Source organism: Cetorhinus maximus, chromosome 1 (genome assembly GCF_964194155.1).
Source record: "Cetorhinus maximus chromosome 1, sCetMax3.hap1.1, whole genome shotgun sequence".
In the NCBI taxonomy this organism is placed as follows: Eukaryota; Metazoa; Chordata; class Chondrichthyes; order Lamniformes; family Cetorhinidae; genus Cetorhinus; species Cetorhinus maximus.
The window spans coordinates 106,755,172-106,782,705 of record NC_135879.1 but is presented as its reverse complement, the minus strand read 5'-3'; the positions used below and the strand labels follow the sequence as shown (position 1 = coordinate 106,782,705).

General features: G+C 44.0%; 1 protein-coding gene across 2 annotated transcripts in view; it reads right to left on the bottom strand.

Annotated features, from left to right (window-relative positions):
* Positions 1-27,534, bottom strand: part of cc2d2a (coiled-coil and C2 domain containing 2A) — a 191,960-nt gene that overhangs the window by 6,379 nt on the left and 158,047 nt on the right. For both annotated transcript variants that reach the window (XM_078544962.1, XM_078544971.1), the window contains exons 31-38: positions 23,564-23,740; positions 20,143-20,346; positions 13,363-13,452; positions 10,306-10,419; positions 9,282-9,416; positions 8,785-8,907; positions 6,565-6,623; positions 1,128-1,305 (exon numbers count right to left, since the gene is read on the bottom strand). In XM_078544962.1, coding sequence (XP_078401088.1) covers positions 1,128-1,305; positions 6,565-6,623; positions 8,785-8,907; positions 9,282-9,416; positions 10,306-10,419; positions 13,363-13,452; positions 20,143-20,346; positions 23,564-23,740 — 1,080 coding nt within the window. The remainder of the gene's footprint in view (positions 1-1,127; positions 1,306-6,564; positions 6,624-8,784; positions 8,908-9,281; positions 9,417-10,305; positions 10,420-13,362; positions 13,453-20,142; positions 20,347-23,563; positions 23,741-27,534) is intronic.

Below are 27,534 nucleotides of genomic sequence, written 5' to 3'. Positions count from 1 at the left end.
CCTGACATGTCCTCTCATGTGCCACAGTCACAAGTGGGACATGTGAATTTCTTTTATTTAGAGGTTTTATAAAAATTTTAATAACCTCATGAAACCTCATCCCACCCGTGGATGAGGTTTCATGCTTTTTTCAGAAGCCCGCCTAGGCTCCCGGCCTGCCTAACAACCTTAAGGTTGGACGCGCAGGTCCATTAATCACTTTAATTACTTTTTTAATGACCTTAATAGGCCTTTGACAGTTCGGCGAGCGCACAGCTGACTCAGCTGCACGCCTGCCGAACTGAAAAGCTAAATGACCTGGGGTGACGTCGGGATTCACGCCTGACTTCATCCCGCATCATTTCACGTGTCAGCGAGTGGGCCCCGCCCCCCCGCTGGAAGATGCAGCCCCTGGAGTAGTGTGTGCAGTTTTGGTTTCCTTACCCAAGAAAGGATATAATTGCCATAGAGGGAGTGCAATAAAGGTTCACCAGACTGATTCCTGGGGTGGCAAGATTGTCGTATGAGGAGAGATTGGGTTGATTAGGCCTGTATTCACTGGCGTTTAGAAGAATAAAAGGGGATCTCATTGAAACGTATAAAATTCTGACCGGGCGGGACACCTGGAACAGAATTTTTGGCTCGGTGAGCGGGGGCAGGGCCCGTTCACCGAGGCATAAAATGACGCAGGGTGACGTCGAGCATGCGTCCCAATGTCATCACACGTCATTTAGATTTTCAGTTTGGCAGGCACGCACCCGACTCGGCTGTGCACCCATCAAACTGTCAAAGGCCTATCAAGGCCATTTAAATATCAATTAAAGTAATAAACTGAGCCGCCCTTAAGGTTGGCAGGCAGACGAAGAACCCAGGTGGCCTTCACATTCTTCATGGAACCTCATCCACGGGCAGTATGAGGTTTCATTAAGGGCTTATAAATCAAATAAATTTTTTCAATAATGTTCCTTGACATGTCCCAGCTCATGGGGCACTGTCACATGAGGGGCATGTCTTAAAATATTTCCTTTTCTTTATTTAAATTTTTAAACCTTAAATTAATCTCCCTGAGGTGCCTCATTCTAGCAAAAGCAAACTTTGATCCCTATTCTAGTCTTCTGCTCCGTTTGAGATCAGAAGTGGGTCATTACCCTGTAATCTCCAAGCAGACTCTGCAGTTCTGCACAATGGTCAATCCCAACCTCTACCCCATAGCTGAGCTCCAGTTTAGGCAGGAATTGGCGAAGAGTAGAGGTACAGTATCTATTCCAGCGAGTTGGATGTCTTGGTCTCCATTCCATAATCTTCTCTTTCAAGATCTTTTCAATCCTGCATGAGTTGACACAAAAGATGAAGTAGTTAAAAAATCCAGAGCAAATACCTCAATCCCTGTAGATGACTGACTACGCACAATGGAAAACAATATAACAGGAATTCTTCATCGGTTGAGTTGAGGGCTGCAAAATTTGGTTCTGTAACACTGACAGTTCCAGTGCCGATTGCTATGTTGTGGAGGATGACAGTGCAGGTGTCTTGTGTGCGCGCTGGAAGTATGCAGAGTGAGCACATTGTGGACTCAGTTAGTGTGCAACACTGAGTTGATGCCTATATGCTATTTTGGAAATTGCCATACTCTCTTAAACACATGCAGCAGCAGGGATTCCTACTAATGTTATTCAAAGTCATCAACATTCACTTCTGAATGAGGTGCCTTTACTATCTGCTTGCTGCTGCTGAATTAGTGGAAGTACTTTTTTGTTGGAGGATTTGACAGAAGTTGTTTAAGTCAGAAGGAATTGTTGCCAGAGGTTTGAAAGGAGTTATGTGCTTTTGAAAGGCCTCTGAGTACATTAGTTGCTCCCAGTCATATGGGCCATATTTGCAGTCCCCTAATGGCTGCATCAGAGGGATGGAGCAGATGGAGGAGGAGGACTCTCAGCGAGAGGCCTTACCCATGTAGGATCTTCAGGGATCTCTTCTCCTACCTCCACCATCCCCAAGAGCTGTGTGTTTGGCAGCTGTGCTTCACCAAGGAAGTGGTTACATAACAGTGGCACCTCTTCAAACTGACCTACAGCCTCAAAGTAGGGCAAGGATGCCAGTGGTTGCCAAGGTGCCCATCGACTTCAGGTTCTACATCAGTTGCTCCTTCCAGGTTGGAACAGGTAACACCGCAACATATCACAGCCTCCCATCCATCACAGCATCAGGGAGGACAGAGAGTACCAAAAGAGGGGACTTAATTGTCTTCTCTTTAACAGAAAGGAGGAAAAATTGGCACGTGGAACCGCGACATGCAGTTCATGTTCAACCACAGCCAGACCATCATTTTGGTAAATGGCCACTATTTTGGCAGTAGTTGTGATGCTTTCATTTCAGCCATCTCCAAACCAACAAATCAGAGGGGGGGCTTCTTGGTGACAAGAGACACTCTATACGTGGCTAATGACTTCCCTCCACAACCCATCACATGTAGGACAGCACTCCTACAATAAGAACCATGCTACAATTAGGAATACTGTAGAGCAAATCATCAGCGCCCTGAAGCAACTGTTCCACTCAAGGGCAATTCCCTGTATTCACCAGAGTGTCTCTCCCAACCCTTGTTGGTTTGTTACATCCTCCACAGCCTGGCTATCATGAGGGCACAGCCATTGCCAATAAGGCTTTGGCACTTCAGGTGGAGGAAGAGGTGGCGTTGACAGGCAGTACACTGCAGTGCAGACAGGCTGTTCTTGAGCATCTTATCAGGCTCTAGTTCCCCTGAATAAATCCCTATACCCCATTACTCACCAGTTCCTCCATCTTACCATCACTCTGGCCAGGATGTTTCCTATGGCGGGTAGGCTGGGCAGGGGCGGGTGCGGAGCTGATCGCCACCTGTGATTGGCTCCACACCGCCATTTTACACGGCGGGCCAACTAAGGCCTGTTCAGCGTAATACACGGCCGGTGGTGCTCAGTGTTACTTGTGTGGACGGGGGTGGGGGGGCGTGCGAAAGAGTACAGCAATCTCCCTGAGGCATGGAGCTGCCTCAGGGAGTTTGAATATTAAAATAATGAAACAAATGATTTAAAAATTTATTTAAACATGTCCCCTCATGTGACTGTGTCACATGAGTGGGGATATGTTTTTCTATTTGTGGAAATTAATTAATTTATTTAGTAAAAGCTTCAGGGAACCTCATCCCGCTCATGGATGAGGTTTCCTGAAAAATGCGAAGGCTGCTTGTGTTTTTCACCTGCCCGCCAACCCGAAGGTTGGACAGGCAGCGTTCACAAGTGGCTCAATTGATTTCTTAATGGCCTTAATAGGCTGTTTACATTTCGGCAGGCGCACAGCCGACTCTGGCATGGGCTCGCCGAATGAAATATCGCGATGGCGCACGATGACCTCGGGACGCACACCTGATGTCATTGCGTGTCATTTTACGTATCGGCGTGTTGGACCCGCCCCCGCACACCGACCGGAAAATTCTGCCCTCAGTTATGGACCATCGCTATGTCCTCTTGGCTACAATTCTGAAATAAAGTTCACTACAAAGCAACCATTTGATATCAACTTTATCCAACAACACTCCCAATAATCCATTCAACTATTCATCCACCTGCTTCCCTTCAGTAACTATCTTGAGGGTGCCTTTGCCTCACCTATTGCTCCAACACAGTCCTACTCAGCCCAACACTGACTGCAGCATGGCTGGTGGAAGGCTACTGACTTTCACTGGGGGAGCATTTAGATGACCTTGCAGGATGCTTCGAGTCGTTCTGGGGCTTGAAGGCCTGGTTTCAGACTGCTCCACCTTGGCCTGGGTGACAGCAGTCTGGGCTGGCGGACAGGTAGCAGCAAGGGCAGTGATGGAATGGCTGTGGTGGGGGCACAATTGCTGCCATCCTGAGATAGAACAGGTTTGTATACGACAAAAATCATTGCCAATCTCATGGGGCGATACCTCAGCAATCCTAGTAATCTGCTAGAACAATGGGGTGTCTGTAGCCATAAGAGCAGCAGATTGAACCTGTCTGGACTTGAATGGCAATGAGCAGAGATCTCATGACCTTGGTCTGAGCTTGGACTGCAGTACTCAAGTGTTGTATGTCTTCTGTCCAACGCGGTGATGAGAGCTGAGACATCGGCTATTAGGTGTTTCATCGTGGCTGGATCTGCAAGTGTTCTCATGGGGCTGGATTTTACGGGGTGCCATATTCAATCCCCACCTCGACCTAAAAGTTGGTCGTCAATGCACCCACCCGAAACCCAGTTGCCTTGTAGCAATATTACACTGAGAGCAGCCTTAATTGTTTCAGAGTGGGACTTCCGCCCCTGTTCTGGGACAGTCTGTAGTCCAGCAGAGTCAGGATTGAGCAGTGGCCATTGCTGGGGCTACAGCCAGTCCCAAAGAAGACGACTGATGGAGCCCAGACTTAAAGGCAAGTCTGGGTTTTGGATGAGTTTGGCTGGCAGGCCCCAGCGAGGGGTTGGCATGTTTGAGAGGCTGGGGAAGGAGGTGTATGATCTTCGCTGAGAGGGGTGCCTTCAATGGGCACGGGGGATCTCCACCCCTCCACCCCACCCTGCCCAACAGCAGCCCATGCAGTGAAAGGCTTCAAATATGCTGGCAGGGGCCCGTAAAATCCAGCTCATGGAGTCGCCTGCCACTTCCATGCTGGAAAGGATGGACTCCCAGCTGTCATGCTGAACTCCCCCATACTCCTTAACAACAGGCTTTCTGACAGGCCTGCCAAAGAACCAATTATCTCCGCGTGCATGCTTTTACTTAACATCAGTCCTATCAAAGTCTTCATCTGAGTACTCATCAGCAGAACTCGTCTGCAACTTCTCACTGTGGGGAGCTGGCACCCACGCTGTCCTTTTCCCCTGGCCTTACTACAGAAACCCTGCGCCTGGTGGCTCACCACGTGCAGATCCTGCCTCTGCACTAGACTCTAAAGTTTGGTCTGTACCAATATCTGAGCTGCCTGCTACATGTGTCAAATCAAGTGACATCGCTTCTTCCTCAGGGCCTTCATCTTCAGGCAGCACTGGCTGGTCAGTTGGCAGGTCTTGGGTATCTGAAAAGCATAAATGAAAAGGGGAGGGTTGGGATGAGGGAAGTTGCGGGGGTAATGTGGGAGAAACCATGAGATATATGGTTGAACCATCTGCAGCTTTTACTTTATACCAGATTGTGGGATGAGGGTGAAGTAGGATTTCTAAAGGTGCATAAAACAGGAACATATTGTCATTCTGTTTGGCTCCAGCAAAGCTTTTTGCCACAGCCTCAGCGATGGCAATGCCAATAATGCCCAGCACTGTCTCCTCCAAAAGGGTGAGAAGATGCAGCTGTGCTGGTTCCCTGTTGGTTCGTTGCTACATCCTCCTGTATGGGCCACCTTGTCCTGCAAGGAGGAGGGAAGAATGTTAGTGAATGTATTGCAATGTGTTGGGGTGATGTGTCTGTCATTGCTGAATAGCAGAAGCTATATAGAAGCTGTGAGGGATTGGTGCACATGGTAAGTTTGTGAGGGTGAGGTGGTGAATTTGAATGTTAGGCCTAAGACCTGATTGCTGATGGGTGCGTCATGGGCAACGCTCCCGTTGCGGCTGTACTGCAACCTGCAAGACGCTGTGCAGGCCTTGTTCCGTGATAAATAGTGTGTGTGGGTGCAGAAAAAAAATTAAAAGGAATGTGCATCAAAAAAACCGGCCACCCACAGCAACAAATCTTTAAGGGAAACATTGGTGTTTCATATGTGGTGAATTTGGTGCTGAAATGGGTAGAATATGGCTTCTGAAGTGATATTAACTGGCCTTGACCATTCATATGAGATTACTGAAAATTGTCCATCCCAGTAACCAGGTTCTCAGGGTCATACTCCTGGCCATGACCTCCATTGCTATCTATTGTCACTGCCTTTGCAGTATCTGTATAGAGGAGCACCAAGTTCCCTGCTGACAGATCACCTTCTTCCCCCTTTTGGTCTCCTTCCCAAGTCCGCCAGTGCTGCATCAGAGAAACTAGGAGTCCTCTCCTTGGTCAGCGGCACCATTACTCAGCTTTCTTCATGCTCCTCATATGTTTCCAACTAGCTGATGAGCTGCTGCAGCCAGAATGCACCTCCCTTCTAAGAAGGGCAGACTAGCTTTAACCGGTACTAGCCTTACATGAACACCCTCTGAGGAACGTCAGCCACTCAGCAGCCTGTTTAGAGCCGGCCTGCACGCCACAATCATGGAAACGAGCAGGCAGTGGGAAGTTTGTGTGTTGCCTATCCTACTTTCAGTGGGTGCAGGTTAATTGTGCTTCATGATCCTCATGCCCATTATTGGGCCTTATCGAATTTTAACCCAAGATCTCTTAATTCATAATGATATTCTTCTGCATGTGTTACACACTCAAGTGACCAACAGGACAGTATAAAGGAACGTATTAAAAGCACCGAAGTCTCTTTCTCATTTACACAAAAAAGGATAAATTAATTTAGACATTTCATAGAAAGTTTAAGGGAGCCTACAAAACTCTCAAATAAAGCACCCACAATAAAAATAATAAAAGCATAATTTCAATTGAGAATAAATCAGCATTACTTGTCCTGAAGTTCTACTGCAGCAGCCTTGTCAGTATGGCGATAAACCAGCTCTTCTGGCTGAAAAAAACAGTAAAGATGCATGAACATGTGGTACATAGAGCCATAGAATTTTACACTAAACAAAGAATACAGGTGAGTTAGCAAAGGCACAAGAAACCAATTTATAATACTGGTTACAGGCTACTTTACCTCATAGCTGTTTGACAGTATTAGAACCATATCTCTCAAGACTGAATTTTTCTTTTACAAAATGGAAGGACCTGGCATGATCTGGATGTTAACCTGGGATTTCTTTTTAAAGAAGGTCATAAGTTCACTTTGGAACTGTCAACAACAGGCCTCGTCCAAGAAATCACCTGACTTATATGGTACTTGAGAAGGAGTTGTGTTTGTGTTGAGCTGCAAAGAATTTTAATTAATGAAAAGCTAGGAGACAAAAAGGCACTCACGTGGGAGAGAGAAAATAAGCTTAAGTTGTGAACCTGCTTTTCTGGAGGCAGTCTTGTTGGAGAACGAGCTGAGGAAAGAAGGCTCCCTCTCTATCTTGCCTAAAATTGTATGTAGCTAACAACCTGTAGCCAGAGAACTCTAATCTGAGTCTAACCAGTCTGCATTTGGACCTGCAAAGCTGAGATCAGCTGGTGAGAACGTCCAGGCATCCACCAGGACCAGCGGCCCATCTTCACCTGAGGGAACTCCAGGTTGACAGCATTGAGACCCTGCGGGGGACTTGATCCTTTATTTTATAGTGCCCACCCTCCAAAGCCCATCTCTGCAGAGAGACTCGACCTATTTGTCCTTTGTTTGTCTGTGTGTCTGTCTGTGTGTGTGCTGGGGGAATTCTTTAGGAAGTGACAGATAGTTACACTTTCCGATTACAACTGTGTACTTGCAATGTGTTAAAAAGAAGTTTTGCTTTAAAAATAAATTAATCATCCTGAGTTTTTGAAAGAAACCTGGTCAGAATCTCTTTTCTTCTTCTGTATAGATACACAATTGGCCATTTCAGTGAGAAAGTTAAACATTTAAATTAATGGTTCGGCCTGAGGTGTAGTGGAGCTTGATAATTCACCTCAGAATGATTAATTTATTTTTAAAACAAAACTTCTTTTAACACGTTGCAAGTACTGGTTAACACACAGTTGTAATCGGAAAGTGTAACTATCTGTCACTTCCTAAAGAATTCCCCCAGCACACACACAGACAGACACACAGACAAACAAAGGACAAATGGATCGAGTCTCTCTGCAGAGATGGGCTTTGGAGGGTGGGCACTATAAAATAAAGGATCAAGTCCGCAGGGTCTCACCGCTGTCAACCTGGAGTTCCCTCAGGTGAAGATGGGCCGCTGGTCCTGGTGGATGCCTGGATGTTCTCACTTACACTCCTCCCATCCCAGTTGTAACAACAGACATAATACAAGGAAACCATCGAGCCACTGACATTTATAGCCCAGAAACGGGCCATTCGACCCACCGCGTTTGTGCTAGCTCTTTGCTACTACAATCCAAACTAATCACACTGTTGCACTCTCTTCTGATACCTGTGTAAAAGTTGACCTCATTACTTTTGACCTAAAATATTGGTTTCAAAAATTTGACTTTTACATGAATATGAACAGTATTCATTTGAAGTCTTGACCTCTCTATTCATTCACACTTTTCAGTGTCCCCATTAAATACTTCCCACTTCCTAAAATTTGTTACCTCACCCTTATCTAAATTAACTTGCATCTGTTTGCTCTATAGGAGTATATTTATTCCACATTGTGTTCAAATTATTTGAAAAATTTCCACTGTTGATGCATCAATCTGCATGCTAACTTTGCAGTCCAATGAGTTTCTTCTTACCTCACTGGACTCTATCTGTTCTAGTTATTTACTTTTTAATGCGTGGCAATAGAATCGTATCCTAATAGCTTTTATCATGGTTGGTCAATAACAGCTGGGCTAACCGGTTTGCATTCCAACCCTGCAGTCAATACTGGTGTGCCGTTGGTGATTGTCTATATCTATCTACGCACCGTAGTACATTATTACAGTATACACATGCATCTGTCCAAACGCACACACTATGCATACTACACTAACCACTCATCATTTATTCACAGTGCAATAAAATAATGCCAAATATGTACAGTATTGCTACCAATTTTTGTAAATATTCTATTCCTATCATGGCAGACTTAAAAATGGAATCTTCATTTGGCCCACTGTACCTGAACACTTGACAAGCCAGGGAAAGGAAAGCTTCGTGAAAAAAATGGCTTCCAGAAGTTGGATTTGCTGGTGTCAAAATGTAGGCGCATAACAGTATCATATTTCTGCATGTTGAACCAGACCTAGAAAATAAATCCTACACAGTTTAGCACAAGGAAAAAAAATGTATCAGAACATTTCTTATATATCACTTTTATGTGGGAAAGCAGCAACAATATAAAGCGCTAATTGATTAACCATACATCCCAAAAACAAATTAAGAATATAACTTTTGTGCAGCTGAAGTTCAGCAGGTCTTTGTTTAGAAGCTTTGTTTAGAAGTTTCTAAGTAGCAAAGAAATGATCAGTTAAACAAAATTAGAACACAAGAGTTCCATTATTAGATACTGCTTTTAATCTAATTAACTTTCAGGATTTAGATAAGGTAGGCCTAATAACTCAATTGTTTTGCTGGATTTCATTATCATTTCCAGGAGAATGTTTAAACAAGACTTACATTGTCAGCACTAACCAAGCAGCTGACACACTGCAATGGACAGAATGCATCAAACTGCCCATAGCACTGTCCAGTGGTGGAGTTCCAGATCACATACTGGTTCTGTTCATAGGTCAGCACGTATGCCGTTGGACCCTGAAATAAATTTATGCGTTGTTTTATAGTGAAAAAAATTTATATTGACTGATGGAAGAATTACAAGACAACAACTGAGGATTTCATAACAACAAGATGATAAATAGAAGACCATTACTGTTTCAGTTGCAGAGCAAGTGGTAACATGTGTGCTTCATACTTATGATGTGCAATTGTTTCTCAAGCCCCTGCTCACATGCATGTTGTACTAAGTGTCACTGGATAATACAAGCAGGAGTCTTGGTCAGTTACTGCACCCCCTCTGGCTCTCCACCTGAGATTAACTAATGACGTAGGTGGGAAATCAAACCTTGAATTTTTTCTGGTAAGTCAGACTCAATTTTACTCCATCTGGTGTATTTACCAGTTGGATCACATGGTGAAACACAGGGATAGAAGTACAAGAACAAGAGTAGACCATTCAGGCCCTCAAGCTTGTTCTGCCATTTAATTAGCTCATGGTTGGTTTCCATCTACCCACTTCCATAGCTCTTCATACCCTTACCCAGTCAAAAAAAACAATATTAGTTCTGAAACTTTCGATTGACTGAACCTCAACTGCTTCTTAAGGGACAGGGTTCCAGATTTTTTATGTGAAGATGAGCCTCCTGATGTCACACCTGAACGGTCTAGCTCTAATTGTACGGATGTGTCCCCTTGTTCTGGACCCCCTCACCAGAGGAAGTAGTTTCCCTCCACCTATCGCATCAAACCCTTTAATCATTTTCAACACTTCAATTCGGTCATCTTTTACTCCTCTATAGTCAATTTACCTTACAGTATAAAATGAAAGCAATCATCACTTCATGAACAGGGTCAATGTGACTGAAGAATTAACCTCTCTATTGAAACTCTGCAAACATGGTAATAGGAACATGCAGCCTCTCACCTCAGGAATGGCAGTTCCTATTACTAGCCAAGCTTTCTTCCCCATTGCTAGGAAATAGTTACAGAGCAGAACTGCATGTTCCTCTTCATCCCCTGCTAGCAAGTTCAGGAATTGCTGTATTGGATGTAAGATATAAAGAAAAACGCTGATTTAAAAAAAACTATATAATCATTAAAGTAACGGCAATCACAATTGTATCCCCAATCACGATTGTATCCCCAAGCATCAAAGACTAGACAGCTGCAGCTGCAGACTGTTGTCTTAAGTAGGCTAAATTTCTTCACAGACACTGGTGACAGCTGTATTGTATTTGAACATAGCATTGAGAATTTTAAAAACAAAAACATGATAATGTTTGGGAAAGGCAAAAAAGCAAACAAAAATTTTAAACTGCACGCAACAGCCTTTAATGGAGCCATCACTGTTGCAGATGTTAAGGTTTTACTGGTTGGAGGATATGCGTAGAAAATTAATATTCACAGATACTTGGGAAAACATACAAAACTATCACAAAGTAGAATATTGTAATATCGATAAAAGTGCACTGAAGTGCTACAGTATTTCTATGAATATTCATGACACACACAAAGGCCTGAATTTTTCAGGTGGCAGGTGGGCTTGGCGGGAGCAGGCACCCATGATCGGCTCCGCGCTGCCATTTTATGCAGGCGGGCCAATTAAGGCCTGCCCAGCGTAATACGCGATCGGTAGCGCTCAGCGCTACCCATGTGGGGGAGGACGAGGGGGAGACGGGGCCAGTGCACTTTTGCGCATGCACACAAAAGAGTGCTTCAATCTCTGAGGCATTGAGCTGCCTCAGGGAGATTGAATGGATATTGAAATAATTAAATAAATGTGTCAAAAATTTATTTAAACATGTCCCCTTGTGCCTGCGTTACATGTGATGGGACATGTTTTTATTTTTAGGGAAAAGTTTTCAATTATTTAATAAAAGCTTCAGGAAACATCATCCCGCTCGTAGATGAGGTTTTCTAAAAAATGCAAAGGCCACTTGGCCTTGTTGCTTGCCTGCCAACCTTAAGGTTGGATGGGCAGTGTTTAAAATAACCTTAAAGAGATCCTTATTAGCCTTAATAGGTCTTTTACATATTGGCAGGTGTGCAGCCGACTCTGGCGTCGAACGAAACATCGCGCGTCATTTTATGTGTCAGTGTGTCGGGCCTGCCCTCGCACGCCGACTGAAAAATTCTGCCCATAATCACAGATCTTACAGCATCTACTTGGTGTCCACAGCTATGTCAGAACTTGAAAAAGTCCTTGTGTAGGACTTTACTTTTTTGTGAAATTTGTGCACATCAAAGTGAGGGAATTTGGTGCCGAGGGATGGAAGGTTTCCTTTTGTGGCACTTAGTGTTAGAATCAAGTACTCACAGGTCAAAATAGATGCAGGTGTAGAGTAAATGTCCTCCTTCTCCCTTTCGGTCATGGCTCTCATCCTCAAAAGAACATCCTCAACCACACCAGTGTGACATTTTTGTATCTGTCACTTCAGTCATCTGTTTGGCCTTTTAATCAGATTTCTATTTAGTGCTGAATTAAGATGCAGTATTTTGCTGCTGTGCCATGGCGAATAAAGTAGAATTTAACATTACATTGTCAGAAACTTGAATGGAAGTTTCACCCTCCCAGGATGATACAACTCATGGCCAGGCAGTGAAGGATAGATTTGGAACCTAGTCTTTATATATTCACAACTTTTAATTTAGAGAGATGCACATTGCAAACCATGCACCTCCAAACAACAACCACACTTTCAGCGTGCTCCTATATATTAGCACAGGTGAGTCCCAAATTAATGCTGAAAGCAAAATACTGCGGATGCTGGAAATACAAAAAAAAAATGCTGGAAAAACTCAGCAGGTCTGGCAGCTCTGTGAAGAGAGAAACAGAGTTAACGTTTCAAATGCGTATGACTCTTCTTCAGAGCCCTGAAGAAGTCAGACAGACTCGAAACATTACCTCCGTTTCCCTCTCCACAAATTCTGCTGGACTTGCTGAGTTTTTTCAGCATTTTTTGTTTTTATCCCAAATTAATGCTCGTCACTTGAATACAATTGGTACACAATTAACAATGAACACTTATAGTGCAATTATAACGTCACCTTCACAGTTACGAAAAGCGGTTTTGTGTGTGCATCAATAATTTAGGAGACGAGTGAATAGGCTAAAGGGGTAAAGTGTGAAACTCCTTCACAAGGCCATCTGACAGCAGCTGCACCAAGACCAGTAGAATTCCAGCCTTAAACCCAGGGTAGTCTATTATTTTCTCCAACAACACAATGGGCAGAAATTTCTGCCCACCGGGCGGGCAGGCCCGACCCAGTCTCTGACGGGCAGGGAGCCGATCCCTGCCGGAGAAGCGGGCCCCACCGCCATTTTAAGTGGGCGGGCCAATTAAAGCTCACCCAGAATGACGCCCGGGGGAGGGGGGTTTCTCCAAATGCGAGAGTGCGCTCTTTCGCGCATGCGCATAAAAGAGTGTACATCTCCCTGAGGCTAAGTGCTGCCTCAGGGAGATCGCTGACAGTTGTTCAAACATTAAAAATAGAAAAATAAAAAAATCCTTAACATGTCCCCCTCATGTGACAATGTCACACGAGATGGGACATGTTAATAAATTTCACTAAAACTTTATTAAAGTTTTTTAAACCCTACATGAAACCTCATCCCACCCGTGGATGAGGTTTCATGTTTTTTCTAATTCCTGCTGGAGCTCCTGGCCTGCCCGCCAACCTTAAGGTTGGACGGGCAGGTCCTTTAATTGTTTTAATTATCCTGTCAATGGCCGCAATTGGCCATTGACAAGTCGGTGGGCGCACAGCTGATCTCACTGTACCCCGCCTTCCTGAATATTTAAATGGGGCGGGATGACATCGGGGGTTCCACCCAATCTCATCCCGTGTCGGGAAGCGGGCCCCGCCCCCTGCTCGCCGCCGGCAAAATTCAGCCCAATGTAACTGCTCATTATAATCCAAAAAGGAAGGTTGAGAACTCAAAATACCAGAAGTAGGGCAACAAAGATATGAAATTACTTACATCTGAAGTGCACCATAAGTCACAGATTCCAGCAAAAGAAACACTGTCTGGAAGGAAGGGCATCAGAGAAACATAGCGGGCCACCAGCTCCTAAAACACACGCACAGATAAATTCAAGAAATGTTTATTTACAAGTTGTCTGTTATGAAATAATCTAAATATGCTTACATCGACACAAATATTTCAATTAGAATAAACTAGCTTCAATATTGCATCATTAGCGGACATGAAACAAGATATGACTGATGAGAATTTTCATGTACATTTAATTAAACAGGTTTTTTTTTGAAAACATCTCAAAATTCCTCACCGTAACCTATTCTTTTAAATTAAGCTATTTCAGTGAAACCAAAGACATTTTTTATAATCTTCCAAATGTTATGTTAGCAGAAGAGGGACACATCATAATGCAGTAAAACAATCAAATCAGAGGGAGTACAGCTGCATTAAGTTTCAAGGGAGTAAGGCAAGGCTGGATGGCCTCTACTTTAATGCCAGGAGTATTACAGATAAAATGGATGAGTTAAGGGTGAGGATTGACACATGGAATTGTGATATAGTAGCCATCACTGAGACGTGGTTGAGGGAGGGGCAGGATTGGCAGCTCAACATTCTGGGATATAGAATCTTCAGGCGAGCCAGGGGAGGGGATAAAAGAGGAGGAGGCATTGCATTATTAGTTAAGGAGTCAGTTACTGCAGTAAGGTGAGATGGTATCTGGGAGGGGGCATCGAATGAAGCTTTCTGGGTAGAGCTTAGGAATAAAAAAGGGGCAGCCACATTGTTAGGTGTTTATTATAGACCCCCAGATAGTCAGTGGGAAATTGAGGAGCAAATATGTGCACAATTTTTGCAGCTGTGTAAAAACAATAACAATATTAGGTGATTTCAACTTTCTCAACATTAATTGGGAAAGACAGTGTTAAGGGCTTGGATGGAGTGGATTTCTTGAAATGTGTACAGGAGACCTTTTTAGGTCAATATGTAGAGGGTCCAACAAGGGACGGCGCAGTGCTGGACCTTATTCTGGCGAATGAAGCTGGACAGGTGGCTGAGGTGGCGGTGGGGGAGCATTTTAGTGATAGTCACCACAACATGGTACAATTTAAGTTTGTTATGAACAAGGAAATCGACAAGTTGCAAAAAAATATTTTGGATTGGAGTAGAGTGGATTTTAGTAAAATAAGGCAGGATCTGGCCAAGGTAGACTGGGAACAACTACTTGTGGGGAAATCTACAGAGGAGCAGTGGGGGGCGTTCAAAAAGGAAATGGGGAGGGTACAGGCTCAACATGTTCCCTCTAGGGTGATAGGAAGGAGTAACAAGCCCAGAGAACCATGGATGACCAGGGATATTCAGGATATGATGAGAAAGAAAAGAGAAGCTTTTAGCAGGTACAAGGGAAGCAAATCTGCAGAGGCATTACTGGAGTACAGAAAGTGCAGGGTGGAGCTTAAGAAAGCAATTAGGAGAGCAAAGAAGGGATATGAGAAAGCTCTGGCTGGTAAAAGTAGGGAAAATCCCAAGATATTGTATATCAATTGGGAGAGGATAACCAGGGAAAGAGTAGGGCCCATTAGGGGTCAAGGGGGCAATCTATGGGTGAGCCAGAGGACATCGCTAGAGTGTTGAACGAATACTTCACATCCGTCTTCACCCAAGAGAATGAGGGTGAAGGTATCGAACTCGGTGAGAGAGACTGCGAGGTTCTTCAGCAAATTCATATAGGGAGTGACAAGGTATTGGAGGTGTTGGCAGGCTTAAAAAGTGGACAAATCTCCAGGTCCAGATGATTTGTGTCCCAGACTGCTAAGGGAGGCAAGGGAGGAGATCGCAGGGGCTCTGTCCCAAATTTTTAATTCCTCTCTGGCCACGGGGGAGATGCCAGAGGACTGGAGAACAGCTAATGTGGTTCCGTTATTTAAGAAGGGTTGTAGAGATAAGCCAAGGAACTACAGGCCAGTAAGTCTCACGTCAGTGGTAGGGAAACTATTGGAGAAAATTCTGAAGGAGAGAATCTATCTCCACTTGGAGAGGCAAGGTTTGATCAGGGATAGTCAGCATGGCTTTGTCAGAGGGAGGTCATGCCTAACAAATTTGATTGAATTTTTTGAGGAGGTGACCAGATATGTGGATGAGGGTAGTGCAGTTGATGTGGTTTATATGGATTTCAGCAAAGCCTTTAACAAGGTCCCACATGGGAGACTTATAAAGAAGGCAAACGCACATGGGATACAGGATAATTTGATAAGGTGGATTCAAAATTGGCTTAGTTGTAGGAGATAGAGGTTAATGACAGAAGAATACATTAGTGACTGAAAGCCAGTGTCCAGTGGCATACACAGGGATCTGTGCTCGGTCGCTTATTATTTGTCATTTATATAAACGACATAGATGACTATGTGGGGGGTAGGCTTAGTAAGTTTGCGGATGACACAAAGATTGGCCGGGTGGTTAACAGTGTGGTTGAGTGTCTTGGGCTACAGGAAGATATAGACGGGATGGTCAAATGGGCAGATAAGTGGCAGATAGAATTTAACCCTGAAAAGTGTGAGGTGATAAACTTTGGAAGGAGTAATTTGACAAGGAAGTATTCAATGAACGGCATGACACTAGGAAGTTCTGAGGAACAAAGGGACCTTGGCATGTGTGTCCATAGATCTCTGAAGGTGGAAGCGCATTTTAGTGGGGTGGTGAAAAAGGCATATGGGACACTTGCATTTATCAATCGAGGCATAGATTACAAAAGTAGGGAGGTCATGTTGGAGTTGTATAGAACCTTGGTGAGGCCACAGCTGGAGTAGTGTGTGCAGCTCTGGTCGCCACATTATAGGAAGGATGTGATTGCACTGGAGGGGGTACAGAGGAGATTCACCAGGATGTTGCCTGGGATGAAACATTTAAGTTATGAAGAGAGTTTGGATAGACTTGGATTGTTTTCGTTGGAGCAGAGAAGACTGAGGGGCGACCTGATTGAGGTGTACAAGATTATGAGGGGCATGGACAGGGTGGATAGGGGGCAGCTGTTCCCCTTCATTGAAGGGTCAGTCACAAGGGGACATAAGTTCAAGGTGAGAGGCAGGAGGTTTAGGGGCGATGTGAGAAAAAACTTTTTTACCCAGAAGGTGGTGACGGTCTGGAATTCACTGCCTGGGAGGGTGGTGGAGGCAGGTTGCCTCACATCCTTTAAAAAGTACCAGGATGAGCACTTGGCACGTCATAACATTCAAGGCTATGGGCCAAGTGCTGGTAAATGGGATTAGGTAGGTAGGTGAGGTGTTTCTCACGTGTCGGTGTAGACTCGATGGGCCTCTTCTGCACTGCAAGATTCTGTGATTCTGTTATCAAAAATTCCTGTCATTGCAACACACCATTAAAGTAAATAACACTAAGTGTGGAGGAGGAAAGCAAGGGGTAGAAACAAAATGCATTGAGGTTCCCACCATTTACTTATATTGGTGTCATTTTTTTGGGATAAGCACATGGTTTATGCAATTAGGGACATATTAAGGAGAAAGACTATGCCAGTTCCTCATTAAGTATACACTCTCATTAAATCGGTGCTGGTAGGTTGGTCAGAATCACACTAAAAAATACAAACTTACAAACGTTTTAGCTAATTTGCAAAACCAAATTTGAACAAGCGCCTATGTTATAAGGATAAAATAAATGCTGAAGGCTGGTAGGTGCCCAATTATAGAAAGAAGCCAAAGCCATAGGCAGCAGACAGCAGATTCAGTATGGTGCCAGGAATGAGAAACTTTATTTATCATGAGAACTTGAACTCATTAAGCTGACACTATTGCCCATAGAACAGAGAAAGCTAAGAGGTGAATTAAAGAGATTCTTAACATTTTGAAAAGTGTTGATAGCCATTCAAAATCTTTGTTCTCTACCTCCGTCCCAATTATGATAAAAACTTTTTCAACAAGATATCTTTGCTGCTTTCCCCCTTGAGCCTCCTTCAGCCTCTGCACCAAATAATTTCTCATCTTCAGTGATTTTGACCTCTATCTCAACTGATCATGCTCTCTCTCCTCTGAATTCACTGCCCTCTTAACCTCTCTAAACCTCCACCTTCATGTAAACTCTACAACCCATATTCACAGCCACCCCCTTAATCTGGCCATCTAACGTGGTTTTGCTAGTCCCATTACATCAATCACAGATAAGGCCATCTCAGATCACTTTCTTTTATCACTCTCCACCCATATCTCGCTTCCATGTCCTAACCCTACCCACTTCTGTATTCTCCCCTGGAGAAAACCAACCTCCAATGCATTTACAACAGCATTTTCAAAATCCCCACTGACTAGCCTTTGGCCTTCCATTGCCACAACATTTCTGCAGTCACTGGTTTACTCAACCACACCCCCATCTTCGCCTTTGATGCCTTAACCCTCAATAAGAGCATTAGTTTCTCTCACCCTGGCAGTTCCCCTGGTACAGCCTTCATCGCCGCTCCCTTAAGTCCAATGGGAGCAGCTTTGAAACAATATGGCGGACAACTGTTTTATCCATCCACTATCAAATTTGGCTGGACCCCACAAAGCGCTATCGGGTCCTGCTCTCAACTGTTAAAACTGATATTTATTCCAAGATCATCGGGAATGCAAAGATAACCCCTGGCTTCTTTTTTCCTACTGCAAATCATGTTCTTAAATGCCTCTTCCCTGTTCCTGCCAGGTTCACCTCAAGCAATCAGTGCGAGGAGCTCATGGACTTCTTTATCACTAAGACTGAGATCATCCAATGACCTGCCTCTGACACGTCCCTCCTTTCCACTAGCCCACTGGACCAACCCTCCTCCAAAGTTCCTCTTGCCCTAACACTGAACTTGCATCTTTCTCTAGTTTCTCTCCTATCTCCCTCAGGCTCTCTCCAAACTCATTTTATCCATGAGACCCACCTCCTGCTCCCTCAACCCAATTCTCGTTAAGCTGCTAACCACCCAGCTTGCCCTCTGGTTCCCATGTTAGCCAATATTGTTAATGGTTCTCTCCCTTTTCAGATGTTGCCCCTCTTTCCTTTAAATTTATTGCGTGATGGTCACGTCATGCCTGTAAAGATAATTGGGTGGTTGTCACTGTACTTTTAAAAAGAAAGTAACATGGAATAATGGACACAATACCCTCACAAAATGGATTCCAGAAAGTCAGGTGACTTCTGTTTGTGGTTTCCGGACAGAAATGGGCTGGATTTTTGCCAAGTCACAATGCCTAGGGAGCCCTTTAAAAATGGTGGGTGGGTCCAGATTCTGGGATTCCCAACCCCATTCCCAGCTTTTCCAATTTTCAGGAGTGACTTTTAAGGTTGTCGGCTGATTCAGGTCACAAGGTCAGACCTGCACTCCTGACCTAGCCGGCTCCATTGTGGGGATAGACATGTCCTAGTCCTCAGCAATTTTCATGGAGTTGGGCCAGTTTTCAAAGAGTGGTGGTTCATAGCACCTCAAGCGGTGTTTTAAACCATAGTTTCATGAGGAACCTTTGAAATGTAAGTTCAAAAGGTCCTCCTCATGCCCTATGCCAAGGTATGTACCCCCAAACAACCCCTCATGCCCCCTATGCTTCCATACCATTCACTCCTATACACTGTATAGAAGCAACCCTATAGTGACAGCAGCATGTGTAAAAAAAGCTTTAAAGCAAAATAGTCATTCATTCATTCATTACTTTACACTTTCTTAAAAAAAACACCTTTTTACTACAGGCCAATAAAAGTGTTAAATATCTAGAGCCTTTAAAGTATCAATAGCAGAAACTGCAAATACCCGAAAGCTCTTTATCTTGTGTAAATAAACATTGTGAAATTGACAGCATTAATCAGAAAGCCAGAGCTGTCAATCAGGCAATGTTTCCTCTGGGGCTCAAGTGTTTTAGTATTCTAATGGATGAATGGGCTGCCAGCCAAGAATACATATTGAGGCTTGGCCTCCCTGCCCTACAATTTATCAAGACTGGAAGCAAAGACAAAAACACATAGCTTCCTGATCAGGGAACTCCTCTATGTGGACGATGCTGCGCTAGTTGCCCACATGGAAACTCAGCTACAAACACTCATGGACTGTCTCTCCCATGACTGTAACTTGTTCTTCCCGACTGTAGGCATCAGGACAAGGCGTTGCATTTCCACCTATGATCACACTAAACAATACCCCCCTTTAGCTGACTCACAAAACGTGCATGCGATAACACCAAGCTGATCCTTAGGACCAAGCTGATGGCTTATAATGTCTGTGTTCTCAGCACCTTGTCGTATGGCTGTGAAACATGGATGACTTATAGCTACCAGGAAAAAAAACCTCAATAATTTCTATCTTCACTTCTTCACTGTCAGCGGTGCATCATGGATATATCCTGGTAGGACAAATCACAAACGCGGCAGAGCTCTCAGGTGTGCTGCACTAATCAAACAGTGGTGGCTTTGGTGGATCGGGCACATCCCACGAAGACAGTCACATACCCAAGGATCAGAGCCTTTAAAGTATCAATGGCAGAAACCGCAAATACCTGAAAGCTCTTTATCTTGTGTATCGTGATTTAGCCAGAGCCAGACAATCAGTGAGGCAAAGGAGTTGTGGGGTCAATGGCATAGATTGGTTTGTTTTCTGAAACCCATTGATAATTGGCCTGTATTTTCTGGTTATTCAGCAGATCATTTACAAACTGATTCAAAAGAGCAAATCTGGTCAACTGTTTGGCTGGGGAATATTTGTAAATGATACAGGAAGAAATCCAATCCATTTTCATTGTTAAATGTTGCATAAAAAGAACTCACTGTTGTGGCCTCAGGGTCATTAGGAAAGGCATCAAACAGCTCCTGAGGTGGAAAAAGTGGTTTAATGAACCTTGTAACGAAAACCAGCTTGCCAGTGAGATCTGTGACCAAAGTAACACATCGACGATTTGGGAACTTCTGCTTTAATTCCTTCTGGAACTTTTCTGCTCTTTGAAGCAGTTTCTCATCCTCCTGAGTCTCAAACTGAAAATCAAATGAAAATGTTTCCGAAAATATCAGGAAGACTTACAGTAAAATTGCTACATGACCTTGAACCAGTGGTCCAAATCATCAAAAAAGGTCATAAGAAAATGATGTTGCATACTTAAAGAAAACATCACTCATCTGCAGACTGACAGGTGCTACTCTGAGATATTTAAATTAATTTGTTAATATTTTTTAAGATGTGCAACGTGCTAAGAAACAACAACTTTAAAATAATCCTCATTTGTTGCTAAACTATTGAAACATTTAAAGTTCTTTGCTAGAAATATTTTACTGTTTATATTAGCAGATCATAGAGTTAAACGAGCAAGGTGAAGGATATTTTACCTTTTTCAGCATCTCAATCATCTGTAAAGCAGGAGTCAAAGTGTGAGAGAAAATAGAGACAGATATAAAGAGCAGGAGAAGAACACTTTTATAGGTGTAGATGCAGAATGCAGTTATGAAATCTGAATAAATCAAAGCAAAACTTCAAAATCTACAGAGCAAACAGCAACATTCCACAACATTGATTGCTGCCCACGATGGGCTCCGCGCCGCCATTTTACGCGGGCGGGTCAATTAAGGCCTTCCCAGTGTAATAGGCGGCTGGTAGCACCCAACGCTACCTCTGCGGGTGGGGCGAGGAGGAAGAGTTGGGGCCAGCGCTCTTTCACGCATGCATGCGAAAGAGCGCAACAATCTCCCTGAGGCACAGAGCTGCCTCAGGGAGATTGAATGGATATTAAAATAATTAAAGAATTGATTTTAAAAATTATTTAAACATCTCCCCTCATGTGACTGTATCACGTGAGTGGGGACATGTTTTTATGTTTATGAAAATTTATTTATTTATTTAATAAAAGCTTCAGGAAACCCCATCCCGCTCATGGATGAGCTTTCCTGAAAAACGCGAAGGTCGCTTGGGCTTTCTGCCTGCCCGCCAACCTTGAGGTTGGACAGGCAGCTTTCTCAAGTGGCTCAATTAATTTCTTAATGGGCTGTTTACACTTTGGCGGGCATGCAGCCGACTCTGGCGTGCGCCCGCCGAATGAAACATCGTGATGGCACGCAATGATGCTGGGACTCACGCCCGACGTCATCACACGTCATTTTATGCGTCGGCATGTTGGGCCCGCCCCAGCGCGCCAACTGGAAAATTCTGCCCCATGAGGATCCTATACAGAATAGATAGAGAAAACAGTTTCTGTTAGTGAAGCGTGAAGAACCAGAGGACACCGACTTAAGGTGATTGGCAAAAGTAACAAACGCGGTATGAGGAAAACCAGATGCAGCAAGTGGTTAAGATCTGGAATGAACCACCTGAGAGGGGTGGGAACAGATTCGATTGTGGCTTTCAAAAAAGAATTGGGTAAACATGTGAATAGAAAAAAATTGCTGGTCAACAGGGAAAGGGGGAATGAGACTAGCATGATGGCTTTTGCAGACAAATGGCGTGGACATGACGGTCTGAATGGCTTCCTTATGTGCTGTAACCATTCTATGTTTCTATGAGTACATCAGAAAGACAGCACCTGCAATAGCGAACAACTCCCTCGGTACTTCACTGAAGTGGCAGACTGGTCTACAAGAGGAAGAGGTAGTTTTAAAGCCCTCAACAGCAAAGTCAACTTGCATAAAATATTGAGGCAATTGCCCACCGTCTAGATTGAAATGAATCTAACGCAGCTCCAAACCCACAAATTGTAAGTTTGAAAATAAATTCTGTCAATTAGCAACTACAGCAAAAAAGGATATTTGTGTGAACATAATATTTATATTAAAGGAGAACTGCAGGGAATTACATCAGTTATCAGATGTTGCTATCATTGGAAGCAAATCCACCAATACATTGAGAGTAATTTTGACTTGGTATGATAGGAAAAAATGGGAAAAAGAGAATTAGCAGTCTGTTTTACATCTGTGCAAGTTTTAATTTCCAGAGACTTCACTGGAAATTAAAATCGGGAGAGGTGTAAAATGGGTTGCTGATTCGCTATCGGCCATTTTATACTATGGCATAAAGTCAAAATTATCCCTATTGAGTTCAAACTAGTATAGACACTAGCATCCAGCATTAGGAACATGTCATTGGTTAGCATTTGCTCAGAGTGTACTGTACTGTACTGTACACTGCACGTAGTTTTAAATACAACTTCTACAGTCACCTTCTCCACCTAGAAAAAAATAAATTTCTGCATGTGGTATTATCCTGTATGGGGGTAGAGCTTTGATGAGATGTTCTCTCACTGAAAGCAGAAACCTTTTCAAGATAAATTCATATTTTGATTAGTCAACTTAAATAAATATCTTTTCTTTCTTACATTATGCAACTTAGTAAATTTCATTCTAACATCTAAGTACAAAACCTACTCTGCAGTACTGGAAAATAACTGTTCCACAATGCTAGCTGTGCAGTCAAAAGCTCCTGTGCCAGCTGCTTCTCCTGCTCTGCTCTTCTCTGAGCACTGTATTCCTCAGACTCTGGCTCCACCAAGCACTGCAACTATTCCTAAAATCTGGGGAAAAGTTAATGCAATTAGCCTCTCACTCAATAGAAGCTGAAGAACATCTCAAGTAGATCTCTCAACTTTCCTTTCCAAGACCGTCATTAGAGAATTGAATTCCCTACCAGAAACAACAGTGGCAGCAGAATCCATAATTTATGAAAGGGATGTGGGATGTGAATAATTATTTTTAAAAATAATTTTTAAAAATAATGTGGGGAACAAACGGGAGAAAGGGTACCCTGGGTTTCAACCCCACCAGGCATCTGCATTGCAGTACTGTTTTTATATGCAAAGCCCCAATTGGGTCGGAGGGGAGGTTGGCACCCAATTAGCAGCCCCGGGCACTGCCGGGGGGGCGGAAACTATCTTTGGAGGGTGATTTGAATGGTAGACAGCAGCCATGATTGGAGTTGCTGTTGCCTTGCAGAATGGAGGAGGCAGCACAGCAGAAGGTCAACTGCCTCACAGCCCAAACAAGTACCCAAATGATCATGACGAAGTGCTAAGAACTGTCCCAACTGTGTGCATAAATTAGCTCTAACCTTGAATTAGGTTAACTTCTCTGGAAAACACGTGTGCACAAACACTTACAATATGATTTGGTGAAGCATTTCTTAATGTTACTGAGAGGTAAAAGGGTCGGACATTTGGCACTTTTGGAAAGCTGTCACCCTGGGAGCATTTTTGAAATTAAGAATGTATGTTACCTTTTCATGTACAGATTCTCCAGGTACCAGATGAGGTTCAACAGTAATGAAGAGGGACAAATAAGAGCCTTCACTTAGGCTTCGAACTGCCTCCCATCCCCTTTCACTGGATAGATTGCGCTCTTTGCTGTATCCCAGAAGGACTGGGGGTGTATTAATCCTGAAGGTACCATCAATCTGTAAAACAGACAATTTAAAATACTTTATTTTAAAACCAATTGCCAATTCTGCTAAAATTTCTCCACTGCTGTCAAATCTAAAACATAAAAATGTGACCAGTTTTGGAACTGCACTGGTTCATATAAAGAAATGTTGGGGTTTGAATTTGGAGTGACTCTCAGTCTGTAGGAAAATAGCACCGCAAGATCCAACAAAAAGCAATGTGACAAAGAACTAATTTATCTATTTTTATTGGTGTTATTTCAGGAACATAAGAAATAGGAGCAGGAGTAGGCCATTCGGCCCCGCCATTCAATAAGATCATGGCTGATCTGCCCCAGACCTCAACTCCTCTTTTGTGCTAGCTCCTCATAGCCCTCAAGTCCCTGATATTTCAAAAATCTATCTACCTCCTCTTTAAATCCTTTCAGTGATCTAGCCTCCACAACTCTCTGGGGTAGAGAATTCCAGACATTCACTACCCTCTGAGAGAAGAAATTCCTTCGCATTTCAGTTTTAAATGAGTGGCCCCTTATTCTGTGAATATGTCCCACAGTTTGAGATTCCCCCACTAGTGGTAACATCTTCTCAACATTTAGCCTGTCAAATCCCCTCAGAATTTTCTACGTTTCAATAAGATCACCCCTCATTCTTCTAAAATCTAATGAATAAAGGCCTAACCTGTTTAGCCGTTCTTGATAAGTCAAACCCTTCATCCCAGGAATCAGCCTATGAATCTCTTTTGAACTGCTTTCAATGCCAGCACATCCTTTCTTAAATACAGGGACCAAAACTATTCACATTACTCCAGGTGCGGCCTCACCAACACCCTGTACAGTTGTAACAAGACTTCCCTATTTTTAAGCACCAACCCCCTAGCATTATAGGCCAAAATTCTATTTGCCTACTTAATTACTTGCTGCGCCTGCATGCTAACCTTTTGTGTTTCACGCAGGTGCAGGAAGAAATGTTAACCAAGACACTGGGAAAATAACTGCATTTCTTTGATTTTTTTAAAAAGGAGAGAGAATGTAGAATTCTGTGGTACAGAAGGATTTGGGTATCCTGGTACAGGAATCACAAGAAGTTAGCATACAGGTGCAGCAAGCGATTAGGAAGGTAAATGGATTGTTGGCGTTCATTGCAAGGGGAATGGAATATAAAAGTAGGCAAGTTTTGCTGCAACTGTTGGTGAGACCACATCTAGAATACTGTGTACAATTTTGATCTCCTTATTCCATAAAGGATATAACTGCATTGAAAGCGATGCAGAGAAGGTTCACTTGACTGATTCCTGGGATGAAGGGGTTGTTTATCAAGAAAGATTGAACAGGTTGGGCCTATACCCATTGGAGTTTAGAAGAGTGAGAGGTGATCTTATTGAAACATATAAGATCTTGAGGAGTCTTGACAGGGTGGATGCTGAGAGGATGTCTCTCCTTGTGGGGGTGTCTAGGACTAAGGGATACAGCTTAAAAATTAGGTGTCCCCCATTTAAGATGGTGAGGAGGAGAAAATGTTCTCTCAGAGGGTCATTAGTCTGTGGAATTCTCTTTCCCCAGAGAGCAGTGATGGCAGAGTCGTTGCATATTTTTAAGGATGAGTTGGATAGGTTCTTGACAAGAAAGTCAAAGGTTATAGGGGTAGCGGGGAAATTAAAGGTCATAATCAGATCAGCCATGATCTTATTAAATGGCGGAGCAGAATGCCTAGTCCTGTTCTTAATTTGTATGTATGAATTCTGCCAAAAGATTTTTTTTTTAAAAACTGTACAACTGAGGTAGATGCGACCTTGGGTTTAACATCTCATTTGAAGGCCAACAACCACACTCCTCCCTGAACTGAAGCAATAACCTAATTACATTCCAGGTTAGGATTTTAACCCAATGGAGGGGAATTTTCCTATGGCGAGCGGGCTGGGTCGGGTGCGGAGCCGATCGCCACCCGCGATTGGCTGTGTGCCACCATGTTACGATGGCAGGCCAATTAAGGCCCGCCCAGCGTAACGCGCAGCCAGTAGCACTTAACGCTACCTGTGCAGGCAGGGGGAGGAGGGAGAATAGGGGTCTGCGCTTTTTTGCGCATGTGCATGAAAGAGCGCAGAAATCTCCCTGAGGAACAGAGCTGCCTCGTGGAGATTGAATAGATTATAAAACATTTAAATAAATGAAGTAAAAAATTATTTAAACATGTCCCCTCATGTGACAGTGTCACATGAGCTGGGACACGTTTGTGAAGTTTGGAAAATGTATTTATTTATTTATTTTATAAAAGCTTCAGGAAACCTCATCCCACCTGTGGATGAGGTTTCCTGAAAAACGCCAAGGCCACTTGGGCTCTTTGCCTGCCCGCCCGCCTTAAGGTTGGACAGGCAGTGTTCTTAACTAGTGTAATTACTTTCTTAATCGCCTTAATAGGTCATTGACATTTCGGTGGGCACGCAGCAGCTTCCGGCGTACCTCCGCTAAACGAAATATTGAGATGACGCGCGATGATGTTGGTACGCACGCCCGACGTCATCGCGCATCATTTTACGCATCGGAGTGTTGGGCCCGCCCCTGCACACCGACCAGAAGATTCAGCCCATGAACTTGCAAGTCAAAGGCATAAGTGCTATCCAACTGAGTCAACAGTGAGCTAGATTTTGCTGTCAAAATAACATTGAAATCCTGAATTTGGACAACATATTTACATAAAATATATAGAACTCGCTGTTATTTCTGTGGAACTAGAAGAGCAACTTCAGGCGAGGAACAAATGCACAGTTAAATGACAATATGTAAAAGTTATCCAATTTGCATCAATCTACAGTCTGATTTGTGACATCGCACTGGTGAGGACATGAATCGTGCCTGCGGCGACGGTGAGGTTGGAGGTGAACACCCCCATGAGGATCTTGCATCACATCATACCCCTCTCAACACAACTGAGAATGCTCTCTCTCCTGCTTTTGACTCTGCTGCCATGCTCTAATTATCTCTACTTTGGTTCACAGGGAGCTCTGCCAAGCGACCGACACTCTCAGCCAGCCAGTCCCTCAGCTCCATCCACATCCTCACCTCCAGCCAAGAGGACACCTCCTCCATTGAAGAGCTGGAAATAAGCAACCTGGAAAACCCATCACAGAGCTTACCCACACCCTGCACCACCGCAGAGACACACACCTCGGTGGGACCTAGATCTAGAGCAGGCTCGGGTTCATAATTTGATCTTCACCACATGGACATGTGTCCACAGCAGGAGGAGGCAGGTACAGCTGAGCTCCCGAGCACTCGGAGGACTGCTGGGGAAGAGGCATCTGTGAGGTCTGAGTCAGATAATGAACCTCTGGAATTGGCCTTCCAACTCATCCTGGAGAGTCAGCAGAAGGCAGGGGAACATCATGCAGAGCTGTTGGAAGCCCTTAGCAGAGTGGCACATGGGCCGGAGAACTGCGTCCCATTGCTCTCTGATGAAGTGGTGCCCACACATGCACATGGAGGTCTCCATGGGGAGGATGGCGGACACCATGGAGACTTTGGTCCAGCAGAGCGTGGGGATGGGCACAGACCTGCACTCCATTGTGGTAGATGAGTTCCTGCATTGGCAATGTGAGAGGGAAACAGGGCACCTGGGCATCCATCCTAGTGCTCCTTCCCCTCAAGGAATCAGGCTGGGGCCCTTGGGCACCCAAGGGGAGGAGGAACGACACTGGACACCCCTGGGTGATCCACTGAGGAATCTCAGAGGCTGTCCTCTTCCTCCGAGTCCCCTTTGCCTGTGACACCCTCAATCTCATCCTCTGTCACCGCAGAGGGAGCAGCCGGCCCACG